Source organism: Myotis myotis, unplaced genomic scaffold (genome assembly GCF_014108235.1).
Source record: "Myotis myotis isolate mMyoMyo1 unplaced genomic scaffold, mMyoMyo1.p scaffold_m19_p_6, whole genome shotgun sequence".
In the NCBI taxonomy this organism is placed as follows: domain Eukaryota; kingdom Metazoa; phylum Chordata; class Mammalia; order Chiroptera; family Vespertilionidae; genus Myotis; species Myotis myotis.
This window is the reverse complement of record NW_023416368.1, coordinates 91,816,220-91,832,335: the sequence shown is the minus strand read 5'-3', so window position 1 is coordinate 91,832,335 and position 16,116 is coordinate 91,816,220. Positions and strand designations below refer to the sequence as shown.

At 36.8% G+C, this 16,116-nt stretch overlaps 1 protein-coding gene across 1 annotated transcript in view; it reads right to left on the bottom strand.

Moving 5' to 3' along the window:
* Positions 1 to 16,116, bottom strand: part of ADAM7 (ADAM metallopeptidase domain 7) — an 87,405-nt gene that overhangs the window by 41,319 nt on the left and 29,970 nt on the right. Inside the window, exons 7-9 of the mRNA XM_036314068.1 lie at positions 16,015 to 16,068; positions 12,967 to 13,038; positions 1,676 to 1,845 (exon numbers count right to left, since the gene is read on the bottom strand). Of these exons, the coding sequence (XP_036169961.1) occupies positions 1,676 to 1,845; positions 12,967 to 13,038; positions 16,015 to 16,068 (296 nt within the window). The remainder of the gene's footprint in view (positions 1 to 1,675; positions 1,846 to 12,966; positions 13,039 to 16,014; positions 16,069 to 16,116) is intronic.

Here is a 16,116-nt window from a genome sequence, read left to right as displayed (position 1 = left end):
GTGTGTGTGTGTGTGTGTGTGTGTCTGTGTTGTATGTATAGATGTCCTCTATTTCTTTCTTTATGATTGAAATGTCCCTATGCCTACATTTTAAAGTCTCAGTATTGACTAAACATCTTGGAGGAATATGGAATTCTGGCCTTCCTAGACTCTGAATTTCTTGGGAGAACAGCACCTGTGGAGATGAAGCACCTGAGAAAGCAGGATCCAGATTCTGATTTTGCTCATAAACACTTAAAACCAAGAGTCACACCATGACAATGCCATATATAGTGCCTCATCTCTTCTAGATCTACGTGGATAGAGAAGGGAAGATATATAAGAAACTGAACACCTGAGAAATCCCAAACATGGTGCCCAGTTAGACATTTAGTAACACTCCCCATCACATCATTTCTCTATTTGTAGACATACTGTTAGGAGAGAAGTTACCTCTCAGAGACACTAATGGAAGTAAATGATTTTCCACTTATACCCATTTAAATATTTTTAAATTAATTGATTAATTATTTTTTAACACATGTCTAAGGATTGAGCAAAGGGGCTAATCTTGCCACTACAAAAGTTGTGATGATGTTTTACTTCACTACTCATAATTTTGAATTATACTAGTTCATGAATATGCAAGCCCAAGCCAGGTACACATTTCCCCTGGAAATATGTGCTATGGGCCATCCCAGTGTGGAAATAAGAAATGATATTGCACTAGAGGTCTGGCTCACTCTCATTATTCTGACAAAAGGCTGGAGCTGACCTCTGACTAGAGGCTTTGGAAGCTTCACAGTTCTGAGGTCAGACTAAAAGTTAACATGTAGATAATGGTCAAAACCACATTGGCAGGCTGTGTTTGCAGACTTTAGGAGAAACACTGCTATTATAGGTAGATGAAGTAGGTAAAGTGGGTACCCATATCTTAGAGCAGCTTTAAGGGAATCAGAAGAGATGCTAAAAGACTCCAATGCTCCAAACTTGTTCTTCCATAAATTAACATTCTTAATGATAACAGGGTATGTGAAACACAAGGTTGAAGTCAATTCAGCTTCACAATTATTTACCATTTCTCTACAGGCTGAGTAGTGTGCTTAGGTATTTTGAATAACGGAAATGATTTTAAAATGGCCCCATTTTTAAGAATTAATGACCTTAGTATTCCAGATAAATTCAGACTTTTCCTTAGGAATATTAGAGCTATGGCAGTTTTAATTTATCACATTAGTTTTCTGTCATTTTGAATAGTAGAGAAGATGCTTTTAAAACACTAGTCACTGGATGAGCACACATTGATGAGGGAAAATGTTCAGAGAATAAGGTGTTTTCCCAGAAAAAGTTGATTTTTGGGGAGTGTTAAAATAGTATGGTGTGGAAGGCTGAAGGAATGAGAGTTGAAAGCGGATAGGTAAAGTAAATGGATTCTGAAATTGCTTTACTTACCTAACAACATTTTTCAACCCTGCTGAGGAATATGAATGTATTAAATTTTTCCTTTCTAGTGTTCATCACTATTAGGAAGGAAGTTCTTAAAAAGTTCATATGGAAATTTTCTATGTAGCTAGAAAATTTCCTGTGTACTATCCAAAAATGTCAATTGCCTTAAAAATATTTTGTTTTTACTTGTTTTGTTTTCTTTTTTTTATAAACCTCCTAAGGTATGCAAGGAAATAGAGCATTTACATACCTGAGTAACAAAACATGATCATAATTCTTCTTTTTTTTAAGCACTGCTTGTTGCCAAGCTGAAAAACGCGATAAAGTTGTTTCAATATTGGAATCGATTTTTATTTTATCTCCACTTGTCCACATCTCAAAGCCAACCAATGTAACATGAATGTCAAAAGTTTTATAAATCTGTTTAAAATAAAAAGAATTTTTCACAAAGTCAAGTTGCATAATAAAGATCCTTTCCATTAGCATATTCTTTTACACCAAAAAAAGAAACTTTTGCAGTGAGTGCATGCCAGAGAGAACTCCTACACCTTGAAGTTCTCATCCATGTGCCCAGAACCAGCCTCCCAGGATCCCATGCTGACAGGGCTGCCATCGCAACACAGACCTGCCCTGTGACTGCTCCAACCCTGGAGCCAGAGACTGTTTTGCTGGTCCAATCTGGTGAGCCCAGGAAAGGGTCACAGGACCACACTGCAAGTATCCAGCCAGAAGTTCCTAGGACACCACCCTACTGCAAGTACCAGGCCTCACAGGGAGTTGCACACTAGAGGAACTGTGCATGCAACCCAACTGACCCTAAACATCTGAAGCAGACAAAGGAAGGATCAGATCTATGGGAGAAGGGGTTCAACTCATAGCAATAAAGGCGTGAGACTCCAGGCAGGTCCAGCCTCCAAGCTTAAAAAGTCCTGGGACACTGAACCACTATGAGCTTCAACCTATCAAGACCTCAGGTAGGGTGCCCAGGGCAAGGAAGAAACAACAAAAATGGGGAGATAAAGAAACAATCCCCAAAGGAAAGAAAAGGAGAAATCACCAGAAAAGGAACTAAATAAAATGGAAGCAAGCAATATGACAGAGAAAGAATTCAGAGTAATTGTTATAAAGATGCTCAACTGTCTGGATAAGAAATTCACCAACATATGTGAAATCAAGAGGACATGAAGAATGATATAGTGGCAATAAAAAACACAATGGAAGGTTTTAACAGTAGACTAGAAGAAGTGGAGGACTGAGTCAGTGAGTTAGAAGACAGGGTAGAAAATAACACCCAAACTACACAGCAATTGGAAAAAAAAATTAAAAAGCAGAAGGAGAGTTTAAGGGAGCTTTGGGACAACATAAAATGAAGAAACATATGCATAATAGGGGTGCCAGAAGAATAAGAAGAGGAGCAAGGATTAGAAAACCTATTTGAAGAAATAATGACAGAAAACTTCCCTGACTTGGGGAAGAAAAAGTCGCACAAGCACAGAGAGTCCCAAACAAGATGAACAACAAAGACCCACACCAAGACATGTCATAATTACAATGGCAAATGTTAACGACAAAGAAAGAACCTTAAGGGTTGCAAGAGAGGACAGAAAGTTACCAACAAGGGATCTCCCATTAGACTATCAAATGATTTTTCAACAAAAATACAACAAGGTAGAAGGGAATGGAATGAAGTATACTAAGTGATGCAAAGCAAGGGACTGAATCCAAGAATACTCTATCCAGCAAGGCTATCATTCAAAATTGATGGTGAAATCAGAAGCTTTGCAGGCAAAAAAAGGTTAAGGAAGTTTATCACTAACAGGCCAGCAATGCAAAAAATGCTAAACGGATTGTTGTAAGAGAAGAAATAGAAAGCGAAGAAGAAACACAGTCATAAAGAATACAAATGACAACTAACAAGCAATTATCAATAATAGCCTTAAATGGAAATGGATTACATGCTCCAATCAAAGGACATAGAATTGTTGAATGGAAAAGAAAACATGACCTATATATATGCTATATATAAGAGACCCACCTCAGAACAAGGAACTCACACAGACTGAAAGTGAAGGGTTGGAGAAGAATTTTTCAGGCAAATAGAAATGAAAAAAAAGGTTGGGTAGCAATACTTCTATATGACAAAATAGACCTCAAAGTGAAGGCTATTACAAGAGATAAGAGAGGCCACTTTCATAATACTAAATGGATTGATACAACAAGAAGATATAACTCTGATAAACATATATGCACCCAATACAGAAGCACCCAAATACATAATAAATAAATAAATAAATAAATAAATAAATAAATACTTCTGGAAGATATCAAGGAAGAGGTTGAGAACAACACAATCTTTGTAGGGGCTTTAATACCCTATTGACATCATTGGATAAATCTTCTAGAAAAAAAAATCAACAAAGAAACAGAAGATGGAATTAATTGACATCTTCAGAACATTTAACCTCAAAACTATAGAATATATACATTCTTCTCAAGTGCACACAGGACATTTTCAAATATAGACCACATATTAGGATGCAGGCAAAGTCTCTTCAAAATTAAGAAGTTTGAAATCATACCAAGCATCTTCTCAGACCACAATAGAATAAAATTAGAAATCAACTACAATAAAAACAATCAAACACTTGGAAGCTAAATACCATGCTATTAAACAATAATTGGTTTATCAAAGAGATCAAATAAGAAATCAAAAACAACCTGGAATCAAATAACAATAAAAAACACAACAATCCAAAATTTATGGGACACAGTGAAAACAGTTGTTAAAGGGAAGTTCATAGCACTACAGGCCCACTTCAAAAAACAAGAAAAAATGGTAATAAATAATCTAATCCTACAACTTAAAGAATTAAAAAGAGAGCAACAATAAAAGCCTAGAGTAAGTAGAGGAAAGGAAATAATAAAGATCAGAGTGGAAATAAATGACATAGAGACAAAAAAAAAATCAATGGAACCAAGAGCTGAATCTTTGAAAGGATAAATAATATTGATAAACCTCTATCCAGGCTCACCAAGAAGCAAAGAAAGAGGACTCACAACAAAAATCAAAAATCAAAAAACAAAATAAAAAATAAGAGAAGTGAAGTAACAACTGACCCCACAGAAATACAAAGGATTGTAAAACAAACAAACAAACAAACAAACAAACAAACAAAAACTATGAACAGATCTATTCCAACAAACTGAACAACCTAGACAAAATGGACACATTCCTAGAAAAATACAATCTTCCAAAATTCAATCAAGGAGAATCAGAAAATCTGAATAGGTCAATAACTACTGAGGAAATTGAAGCAGTAATCAAAAAAATCCCATAAAACAAAAGGCCTGGTCTGGACAGATTCACAGGAGAGTTTTATCAAACATTCAAAGAAGAACTAAAACCTACCCTCTTTAGATTATTCAAAAAAATTCAAGAGGAAGGAACACTTCCAAGCTCTTTCTATTAACCCAGCATCACCCTAATCCCCAAACAAGATAAAGATGCTACAAAGAAAGAGAATTATAGGCCAATACCCCTGCTAAAATCTTCAACAAAATATTAGCAAATCGCATCCAACAATACATTCAAAAGAACATACACCATGACCAGGTGGGATTTACTAGTATTCTGGGGATGCAAGGCTGGTACAATATCTGTAATTAAATAAATGTGATACATCACATAAAAAAATTGAAAGACAAAAACCACATGATCATATCAATTGATGCAGAAAAAGCATTTGACAAAATCCAACACCCTCTCTTTATAAAAACTCTCAGCAAAGTGGGAATAGAGGGCTCATACCTCAACATAATAAAAGCCCTATATGACAAACCTACAGCCAACATCATACTCAATGGGCAAAAACTAAAACCATTTCATAAGAATAGGTACAAGACAGGGATGCCCACTTTCACCACTCCTGTTCAACATAGTACTGGAAGTGCTAGCCATAGCGATCAGACAAGAAGAAGGAATAAAAGGCATCCAAATTATTAAAGAAGAATTAAAACTGTCCTTATTTGCGGATGACATGCTATTGTATGTAGAAAATCCTGAAGACTCCATCAAAAAAGTACTTGATTTAATAAAGAAATTTGGCAACATAGAACAATACAACATTAACACACAAAAATCTGTCCTTTTTATACACCAATAATGAGAACTCATAGAGAGAGAAACTAAAAAAACAATCGCATTTACCACTGCAACAAAAAAATTAAGATACCTAGAAATAAACTTAACTAAAAAGGTAAAAGACCTGTACTTGGAAAACTACAAGTCATTGAAAAAAGAGATAGAGAAATATATAAACAAATGGATGAATATACCATGTTCACAGATTGGTAGAATCAACATCATTAAAATGTCCATGCTACCAAAAGCAATCTATAGATTCAATGCAATCCCCATTAAAATACTAATGGCATATTTCACAGACTTAGAACAAACTATCCAAAAATTTATATGCAATTATAAAAGTCCCAGAATATCTGCAGCAATCCTGAGAAAGAACAACAAAGTTTCAGGAATCACAATACCAGGTTTCAAGTTGTACTACAAAGCTACTGTTCTCAAAACAGCCTGGTACTGGTGCAAGAACAGACAAATAGATCTATGGAACAGAACAGAGAACCTAGAAATTGACCCAAGCCATTATGCTCAAATAATAGTTGATAAAGGAGGCAAAGGATACAATAAAGTCAAGACAATAAATGCTATTGGGAAAATTGGACAGATATATGCAAAAAAATGAAACTTGACCACCAACTTATACCATACATGAAAATAAATTCAAAATGTATAAAAGACTTAAACATAAGATGGGAAACCGTAAAAATCTTAGAAGAATTCATAGGCAGCAAAATATCAGATATAGCTCGTAGCAATATGTTTACCGACACATCTCCTAGGATAATGGGAACTAAGGAGCAAATAAAAAATGGGACTACATTAAAATAAAAAGCTTCTGCACAGCAAAAGAAACCCTCAACAAAACAACAAGAAAGCCCACTGAATGGGAGAACATATTTGCCAATGTGACATCTGATATGAGTTTAATCTCCAAAATTTACAGGGAACTCATACAACTTAACAAAAGAAAGATAAACTGTCCAATCAAAAACTGGGCAAAGGACCTAAATAGACAATTCTCAAAAGCAGAACTACAGAAAGCCAAGAGACATGTGAAAAAATGCCCAAAGAAACTAATCACCTAAGAGATGCAAATCAAAACAACAATGAGGTACCACCTCACACCAGTCAGAATAGCTATCATCAACAAATCAACAAATGACAAGTGCTGGAGAGGATGTGGAGAAAAGGGAACTCTAATACACTGCTGGTGGGATTGCAGACTGGTGCAGCCTCTGTGGAAAACAGTATGGAGTTCCTTCAAAAAATTAAAAATGGAACTCCCATTTGACCCAGTAATCCCACTTCTAGAAATATATTCCAAGAAAACAGAAACACCAATCAGAAAGGACATATGCATCCCTATGTTTATAGCAGTGCAATTTGCAATAGCTAAGATTTGGAAACAGCCTAAGTGCCCATCAGCAGATGGGTGGATTAAAAACTGTGGTACATCTACACAATGGAATACTACGCTGCTGTAAAAAAAAAAAAAAAAAAGAACTCTTACCATTTGCAATAGCATGGTGGACCTGGAGACCATTATGCTAAGTGAAATAAGCCAGTCAGAGTAGGATAAGTATCACATGATCTCAATCATTTGTGGAATATAATGAACAACATAAACTGATGAACAAAAATAGATCCAGAGATATAGAAGCATCGTCAAACCTCAGTGGGAAGGCAGGGGAGGGGGGTGGTGGGGGTGGGTGCAGTAGTGGGGGGAAGAGGTCAACCAAAGAACTTGTATGCATATAAGCATAACTAATGAGCACAGATAATATAGGGGGGGTTGTGGGGGCAGGCTGGGAGGGGACAATGGGGAGTAACGGGGACATATGTAACACTTTCAACAATAAATAATTTTAAAAAAGTAATTTTGCTCTGGCCAGTGTGTTCAATGGTTAGATTATTGGCCTGTGAACCAAAGAGTGGTGGGTTCTAAACACTGTCAAGGGCATGTACTTGGATTGCAGGTGTGATCTCTGGCCCTGGTCATGGAGCATTCATAGGCAACTAATTAATGTGTCTGTCTCTCTCACATTGATGTTTCCTTCTCTCTCTCTCTCTCTCTCTCTTTCTCTTCCATCCACTCTTTCTATTAAAAGAAATCAATGGAAAAAGTATCTTCAGGTAAGGATTAACAAGATAAAAAAAGTAATTTGAATGCAGGAGGTCATAAGCAAAAAGTACCGGCCTCAAACAAAACAGTTATATTGAAACCTAACGTGGGGTGAATCACTCAGAATACTGGGTGAACTGCCATGGCCAACAAAGAACTTAAATTAAAAACTTCTGAATAACCCTTGAGCTCAAAATGTTTTAGACTAAATAATTTAGCATAAGTCTGAGATTACAATTGACCTGAAATATGAATTTACTGATAGTAGGCACATGATGGAATGAATGTTCTTTATTCATTTATTTCCTTTCAGAGTTAGCTCTGTGGCAGATTAGAAAGTTGACATTGGTTTTCAAAAACCAATAGTTAGAAAGTTGACATTGGTTTTCAAAAACCAATAGTTAGCTGCTATCTTTGTTCTCCATGTTTGGTTTTTTGAACTACTTTGTTGTCTAAGAAATCTTATTGTGGATTGCTCAAAACAGGAAGAAACAGTTGCAGTCCATAAGTCATCTTGCCGCTATTCCCATCTGCTTTTGTAAATTCCTAGTTGATAGATTTTTTTTTTACATATTTCAAATAGTTTAATTTTAAAAATATTCTATTCAGTGCTAAAATATGTCTTCACTCACTGTTGCCCATTTCCATTTCTTAAACTCTTATGAAACAAAAAATAAAATCACGAAGTTCAATTAAACATGCAGATTTTAAAGAAAGGGAATCTTTCTAGAAAGTCTGAGCTGAAGGAGTACTCTGGGGGATGGGTACTGTGGTCAGACTTCAAATTCTTTCTGGGGTTTTGTGGCATGAATGCTGGGGACTGTGGCAGGAGGCAGAGAATGCTGGAATGAAATGTACGGGTAAGAACAGAAAGCTGCATGTGTGTGTGGGGGCCTAGTTGATAGATATTTGATGCCAGGACAAAAGAAGAGTTTAAGCAAATACAGAGGTGTGCAAAAGTAGGTCTACAGTTGTTTGTATGGAAAATGATACAATAATTAATAAATAATAATACAATAATAAACTCACATACTTACAACTAAAAACCTACCTTGGCCAATCCCTGTATTATGAGAATTTTGAGACAAATAACTAAGTTATATCGAAATTATTTTCCATACTAGCTGGGTTGAAAGAAAGAATAAATGATAAATTAGGAACACCGAGTTTACAACAATGGAGAGCCTACTCATATAATATGAACAGAGAATGTAATTGGTTATTCAAAATGTTTATATAATATGTGAAGTTTAATGAACAAATTGAACTACCAAGCAAAATAGAGACAGATTCAGAGTTAGAGAGCAAGCAGACATCTCTAGTGGTGGTGGTCGGGGGAGGGGAGACAGGTTGTTGCAGGGGGGTGAAGGGATTGAGCAAAAAAGAAAAAAAAAACAACAACAAGAAAGAATTCAAGGATATGGACAACAGTGTGGTGATTGCATCATGAGGGGGAGGGGAAGTGGAAGAGGGCCTAGAGGGGATAAATGGTAATGGAAAAAATAAAATCAAAAGATAAAATAATAAAAACAAAAAAGTTTAATACATCATTGCTATAAAAACCATGTCTTATGTCCATTGGTTATGCTTATATACATACATACAAGTCCTTCAGTTGATCTCTTATGCCCTTCCCTCTTGCCCCCCCAATAAGACACTGGGGGGTAGGGGAGGCCAGGGGATTGTCAAGGGCAGGGAAAATAAAAAAGGACTCATATGTAATACCCTTTGTAATACTTTAAGCAATAATAATAAAAAAAAATCTTAATTTTCCACTTTTCTTAACCTAAATAATATGAATATATTGAATTCCATGTATCAGCATAACCTAACAAGTTCATTTCATAACCATGAGAATGAGGTTTCTTTTCAACTTCAAGAAGTTAGACCTTTAGTTAAATCATCATTTCAAATCTATATTGCAGCCTGTACAGTGGGGCCTTGACTTACGAATGTCCCGACTAACGAGTTTTTCGAGATATGAGCGGTCTCTCGGCCAATTTTTTTTGCTTTGAGTTGCGAGCTAAAATTCGGGTTATGAGCCAGCTTCAGATACCCCACCGCTAGTTGGCATAGCGAACGTCACAGTGAATGCCACAACATCAGCCTAGCATTCAATTCATTGTAATGGTGAACATTGATTTGACATACGAGTAATTTGAGTTACGAGCTCCGTCACGGAATGAATTAAACTCGTAAGTCAAGGCCCCATTGTAATGCCCATTCCTTTTGGTCCCAATTTTATTGTGGAATAAACCTTATGAGTTAGGTCCCACAGAACAAGACTTTTTTAAACCTGGGTTCTTTGGATTCTCTCCATTCACGGATGGGCTTAAGGTTTATAAAACTGGTTGCAAGTGAAAATGGAAACAATATTTGCCATCCTTCAAATATGTTCTCTTCTAGTGAGAAAATATCCTATAAAATAAAGATATGTTTTATGGTTGAGGACAGAGTTTTTAATGAGGTGGCTACTGCCAGACTCTCTAGCTAGATCCAGCTAGATCTGGCCCAGAACAGATATTGCTCCCGTAAATCCCCCTTTTTTTAAAAAAATATATTTTATTGATTTCTTACAGAGAAGAAGGGAGAGAGATAGAGAGTTAGAAACATCGATGAGAGAGAAACATCGATCAGCTGCCTCCTGCACACCCCCTGGGGTTGTGCCCGCAACCCAGGTACATGCCCTTGACCTGAATCGAACCTGGGACCTTTCAGTCTGCAGGCCGACGCTCTATCCACTGAGCGAAACTGGTTTCGGCCCGTAAATCCCTTCAGACTGTCTGACCCCTCCCCTATGGGCAATATGGGGCATAAAAGGCCAGTAAGAGTAATATGATGGAAATGGTCAAGGACTTGTAGACCATGCTACTTTAAACTGTTTGTGGTATGACCTCCCATTCTAAACTGAAAATATTTAATGACAAGTTCAGCAATGTGCAACAATTTTGTATTTATGTTTACTTTGGAGATGGGGAAAGGATAAAGACAATTACAAGATAAAAGAAATAAGAGAAAACAGAAATGACTATGAGATATACTCATTCAACTCTACATTGCTCCTATATTTTAGAAAATGTCACAGGGAGAATTTTTAATCTCCATAGACATAAATTTAAATTTAGGAGGAATTCTGCTTCTACCTAAGATGTAAATAGTTGTAAAGAATGCTGCTTCTATCCTGACCAACAGAAAAAAAGAATCTACAAAATTTATTTTTTATTGAAACCATGAGAGCTGAAGTAACTAGGCAAAACAGCCTGAAATCTAAAATAAGTTAATTGTACAAGAGCATCCCCCAGTGGCAGAAAGAGAGAAGAGAGATGCTTTGTGCCAAACAGAGAGATAGGAATCCACCAAACATTTTTAAGGAATTGCTAAAAGACAAGTGTGGGATAGAGTGAGCGTATCGGACCCTCAGGGAGACACAGACACAAGGAAATACGCCCATGCACAGGCTCTTCCCCAGACACACAGCGGAGGGCGGAGTGGGAGGCTGGAGATCTCCTCCCTGGGTGGCACAGGCCTGAAGGGTGGGAGCCACTGCTGCCTTGGGGACATTTTAAAGCTACCAAGCCCCTCTCCTGAGAAACAAAAGCCGTAAGCTGCTGTGTGAACTTCGGGGACCTTTTTCTTTTACACCCTCTGAACTCAAGGGAAGACCTATTATGGCTGAAAGGAGGGAAAAGAGTAACACCCACCCCTAGAGAAAAGGGAGGAAACTATCTTGAGGCCAGACCATTCAAGGGCTCCTACCAAAGGAGGAAGGACATGAACTTTGAGGTAGCCAATGACCATGGGCAGGACTTTCCTAAGACCAAGGATCGATCAGGGTAACAGAAAACACTTTGGTCCCATAACTAGGCCAGCAATTGCTGAGTAAAACACAAGAACAGATGACTACAGAGGAAGAGATCTGTGTGAAAGAAAACCTCCGTTGAGCACTGGCCCTTGACAAAGGCCTGAGGCGGAAGTTGAGATTGAAGCAGAAATGAACAGCCCAGGACTCACTCTAAGCACAAGATAACACTACAGAGATCCGAAGCTCATGGTGCACTATAAGTAACAACAGCAATCGCAGCCCCCCAAGCCAGTGTAATTGCTGACAAGATTGATTCAATCCCATTTGTTAATGGCCTGGTCAAAGAAGAAGGGATAAGTATTATTTCCTCTGTCCCTACTATCCTATACATAACGTCCAGTATCCAATAAAATATTAAAGAACACACAAAAAAGCAAGGAAAAACAACCCACTGTTTGAGAGATGAGTCAACAAAACTAGATTCAGAGATAATCCAAATGTTGACGTTATCTGACAGGAACTGTAAAATAATAATTACTAATATGTTATAGCTCTAGTGGAAAGTATGGATGTGGTAGGCAGAATTTTAACATAAAGTTGTATAAAAAATTTCCAAGTATTTGGAAACTAAGTGACACAGATATAAAGCCATTGAATCAAAGAGGAAATCATAAGGGATATTAGAAATATTTTGAATTGAATGGAAATTAAAACATCAAAATTTGTGAGAACCAGCTAAAGAACATATACTTACTGTTTGACCCAGCATTCTTATTTCTTAGTCATTTACAAAAAGAAAATAAACATTTATGTTTGCACATACATCTATATGCAAATGTTGAAAGAAATCTAATTCATTATAGCAAAAACTACAAATTGATCAAATGTCCTTGAACTGGTGAATGAATCACCTCTGACCTAGATGGGGCTACTCATTATAGCATCTTCCTTTGGGCCTTCTTTATCCTAGTAATGGAGCTCAGTGACTTAGAAGGAGTCAGAATAAGAAAACTATGTATAATTTACAGTATTGTTTTGTAAAAGAGGTTATAGTTAATTATAGATTTTGCTGAAATATTTTCCCTAATTTCTGTGTCCAAATATAGAAAATAAATTACAGCTTGCAAACGTTTTTGCTGTGCACGGTCATGGAGCGGTAATTTACAATAGTGGATTTGATTTATGAATGATGGGTATTAAAATCTTTGTATATTACCTTGTATATTTTTGTGACTAGTGACCAATATTTGAAATTTATTTAAATGTTTATTTATTAAATTCTATTTACTTAGAAAGCAAAAAACTCAGACCTCTGGTTCATTTGTTGCTGTGAATTTAATTAATTCTTACTAATTAGTCTACTGGGTGAATTTTTGTATTTTGGGCTGCCTCAGAACCACCACAGAAATTCAGCAGTATCTATCCTAAAAGTTTCTTTCCATTTGTATTTTTAGCTTGATTTAAACTATAAAATCTTACCATGTTGACAAAATTGACCATTCCCCAAATTCGGTTCCTCAGTTTATTGTGAGGATAATTATTCCTGCGATACTGCAAATATAAGCATAAATATCTGTTAATAATAGGAGTTGAATACAAATTCAATAAAATATTTCACACATTATCAGGTCTTTCAAAGAAAAAAATATTATTTGTATTCCTTCCAGTCAGCTAAAAATCTTGGCAACTTAAGCAAAAATATATTTTGTATATGACACAGCTACAGCACTTTCAAAAGACATGCTTCAACTTAGCAATTACTTTACATGTTTTTATAACTTTGTCCCCTTTCACATTGTATTATATTACATTACATGATTTATCAAATCAACTAGTAAGTGTTCTTTAGATTTCATATTTGTCATGCTGATGAAACAAAACTTTTAAAGCTCCACAGCAACCACTATATTGCAAGAAAACAGCAACTTTATCAGCCTTTCTGAGTCCATGGTGGCCACAAACTAAGGGACATATAATCAAGGGTCACCCAGGAGCCAGAGATGTGAGGAAAGGGGCACAGAACTGTTGCTTGCCCTTCTTTCCAGGAAAAGACTAGGAAGGAAATGCCAACTTCCCTACTCTGGCCTATTCTTTAGTTTTTTCTCCTAAGGCAGTTTATTATTATTTTTCTTTTTACTAAGTTCACTTGGGTGATATTGGTTAACAAAATTATATAGGTTTCAGGTGCACAATTCCACATCATCTGTACATTGTATTGTGTGTTCACCACCCCAAGTTATGCCTCTTTCCATCACCGCCTATTCTGACTTTGGTTTGCTTCTTTCAAATGGATTCTCTATTTGTGCCATCAGGACCTTGTTCTCAGTATTATCAATGTAGACCTGACAAAATATATTTAACTAGTGGCCTGGTGCACAAAATTTGTGCACAGGGCAGGGGTGTGTCCCTCAGCCAAGCCTGCACCCTCTCCAATCTGGGACCCCTTGGGGGTCCCCAAACAGGGATCGGGCCTAAACCGGCAATCGGATATCCCTCTCTCAATCTGGGACCACTGGCTCCTAACTACTCATGAGCCTGCTTGCCTGATCACCCCTAACAACTCTGCTTGCTTGCCTGATTGCCACCAACTGCCCCCCCACTGACCTGATCGCCCCCAACTGCCCCCCCCACCAGCCTGATCACCCCCAACTGCCCTCCCCTCCGGGCCTGCTCTCCCCTAACTGCCTCTGCCTCGGCCCTACCACCATGGCTTTGTCTGGAAGAACATCTGGAAGGTCTCCTGGTCTAATTAGCATATTACCCTTTTATTAGTATAGATAATAATATAAGGTATCTTGTGGGGACAAATGGAAATGGTCAAGTTTCTTACCTAATGAAAATAAAAATAAATATCCTTTTCTGAATCCTGAAAGTATCCTCTAGTTACCATTTCATTGCTGTCCTGTTATCATAAATATCTACATATCTCAATGATATAACATTAGAATCTCTACAATTACTATCTACCACCTACTTCTCAACTCACCACTCACTAGCTGACTATCACTATTTCATTGAAACTATTCTTGATAAATGTCCTCTCAATGATCAACCCATTGAACACTTTTTTCTCTTCTTCCTGGTCATCTTGTTCACATTTAATATTGACTATTTTCTCTTTCAAGACATTTCTTATCATCCTGGTTTTCATTATGCTATACATTTCTAGGATTTTACTGTGCAGAGGTTTTTCTTTTCGACCATCCCCTTAAATTCTAAATAACAAATGTTTTCACTCCAGAATTCCCATTGATGAATGGGTAGGACTGGCCTAGTATACATAGTTAATAGAGATTTTGAGGTTGTCTTAGGAACTACAGGAATAGAGTACTTATCAATCATTGATTTCTACCCACGGGGTAAGAAAGAGGGATGGACATGGGGTCTTTGCACTCTTATTTCCAAGCCTTTATTAAATGTTCAGTGTTCCCTAGGATCAGACATTTGTGCTGTGCTCTGTCTTTCAACTTGCTAAGTCTGGGTGCACACATCTGTACCCTCACTCTACCTAGCTGCTTAAAACTCATCACATTGCTTTCAAGATGTATCAAACCCTCAACATGTTTTCCAAAGCTGCCTTTGCTTTTCCTCTTCTATCTTACCAAAATACCCTAACTCTTAGTCTTTATTAATACATTATTATTAAGATTAAAGCTTATCTTAACTTTCTTTTAAAAATTTAGTTAACTTGTTCTTACCAACATGCCAATAAGCCTATCTGTCCATTAGTGCCTAGAACCGTGATGGCGAACCTTTTGAGCTCGGCGTGTCAGCATTTTGAAAAACCCTAACTTAACTCTGGTGCCGTGTCACATATAGAAATTTTTTGATATTTGCAACCATAGTAAAAGAAAGATTTATATTTTTGATATTTATTTTATATAGTTAAATGCCATTTAACAAAGAAAAATCAACCAAAAAAGTGAGTTCGCGTGTCATAGGTTCGCCATCCCTTGCCTAGAACTTACTAATTCATTTAAAAAAATTTTGTTGTTTTGCTTTTCCCATGCCTTATATTTCCCCTGCCCTTTGCCACAGGCAGACAGGACATTTTCTTTCTCTTTGCATTTTTAATGCGCAGAACCTTTCTATTTCCCTCTACAGGTCTGGGCCAGCTCTTTATGGCTCTGGGCATCATGCACTAGTCTACATATTGTGGGTCACAAAGCCTTTGAGTTTTATTTACTACTCTGAGGCTTTCTTCCTCATTTTTAGCACTTGGCGATTCCTTGTTTTTGTGGTTATTGCTGTTATTTTTGTTCGTGTGGTTTTATTTGAGTTTAGATGTAGTTTTATTTTTTTACATGTTGTTCAGCATTTTCATGTTTGTAACGGGGAGGGCAGGTCTTCATTGGCTCAGTCAGCTGTGCTACTAAAGGATACAATCATCTCATAGAAATCTGCTTGGGGAAGCTAACAAGAGATTGAGCCCAGGATGAAATCCCGAATAAAACTTTTTTCTTTGTTAGAATCACAATCTAGTTTTCTAAGGATGAACGAAGAGCCAATGTTCATCTGAAAACTCACCACGTTGCCGTCAGCAACAACAAACAGTTCAACGTAGTTTTCTACATGGGTGACCTGGAAGTTTATAAAAAATGGAATGAAGTATAGTTAATATTTCTTATT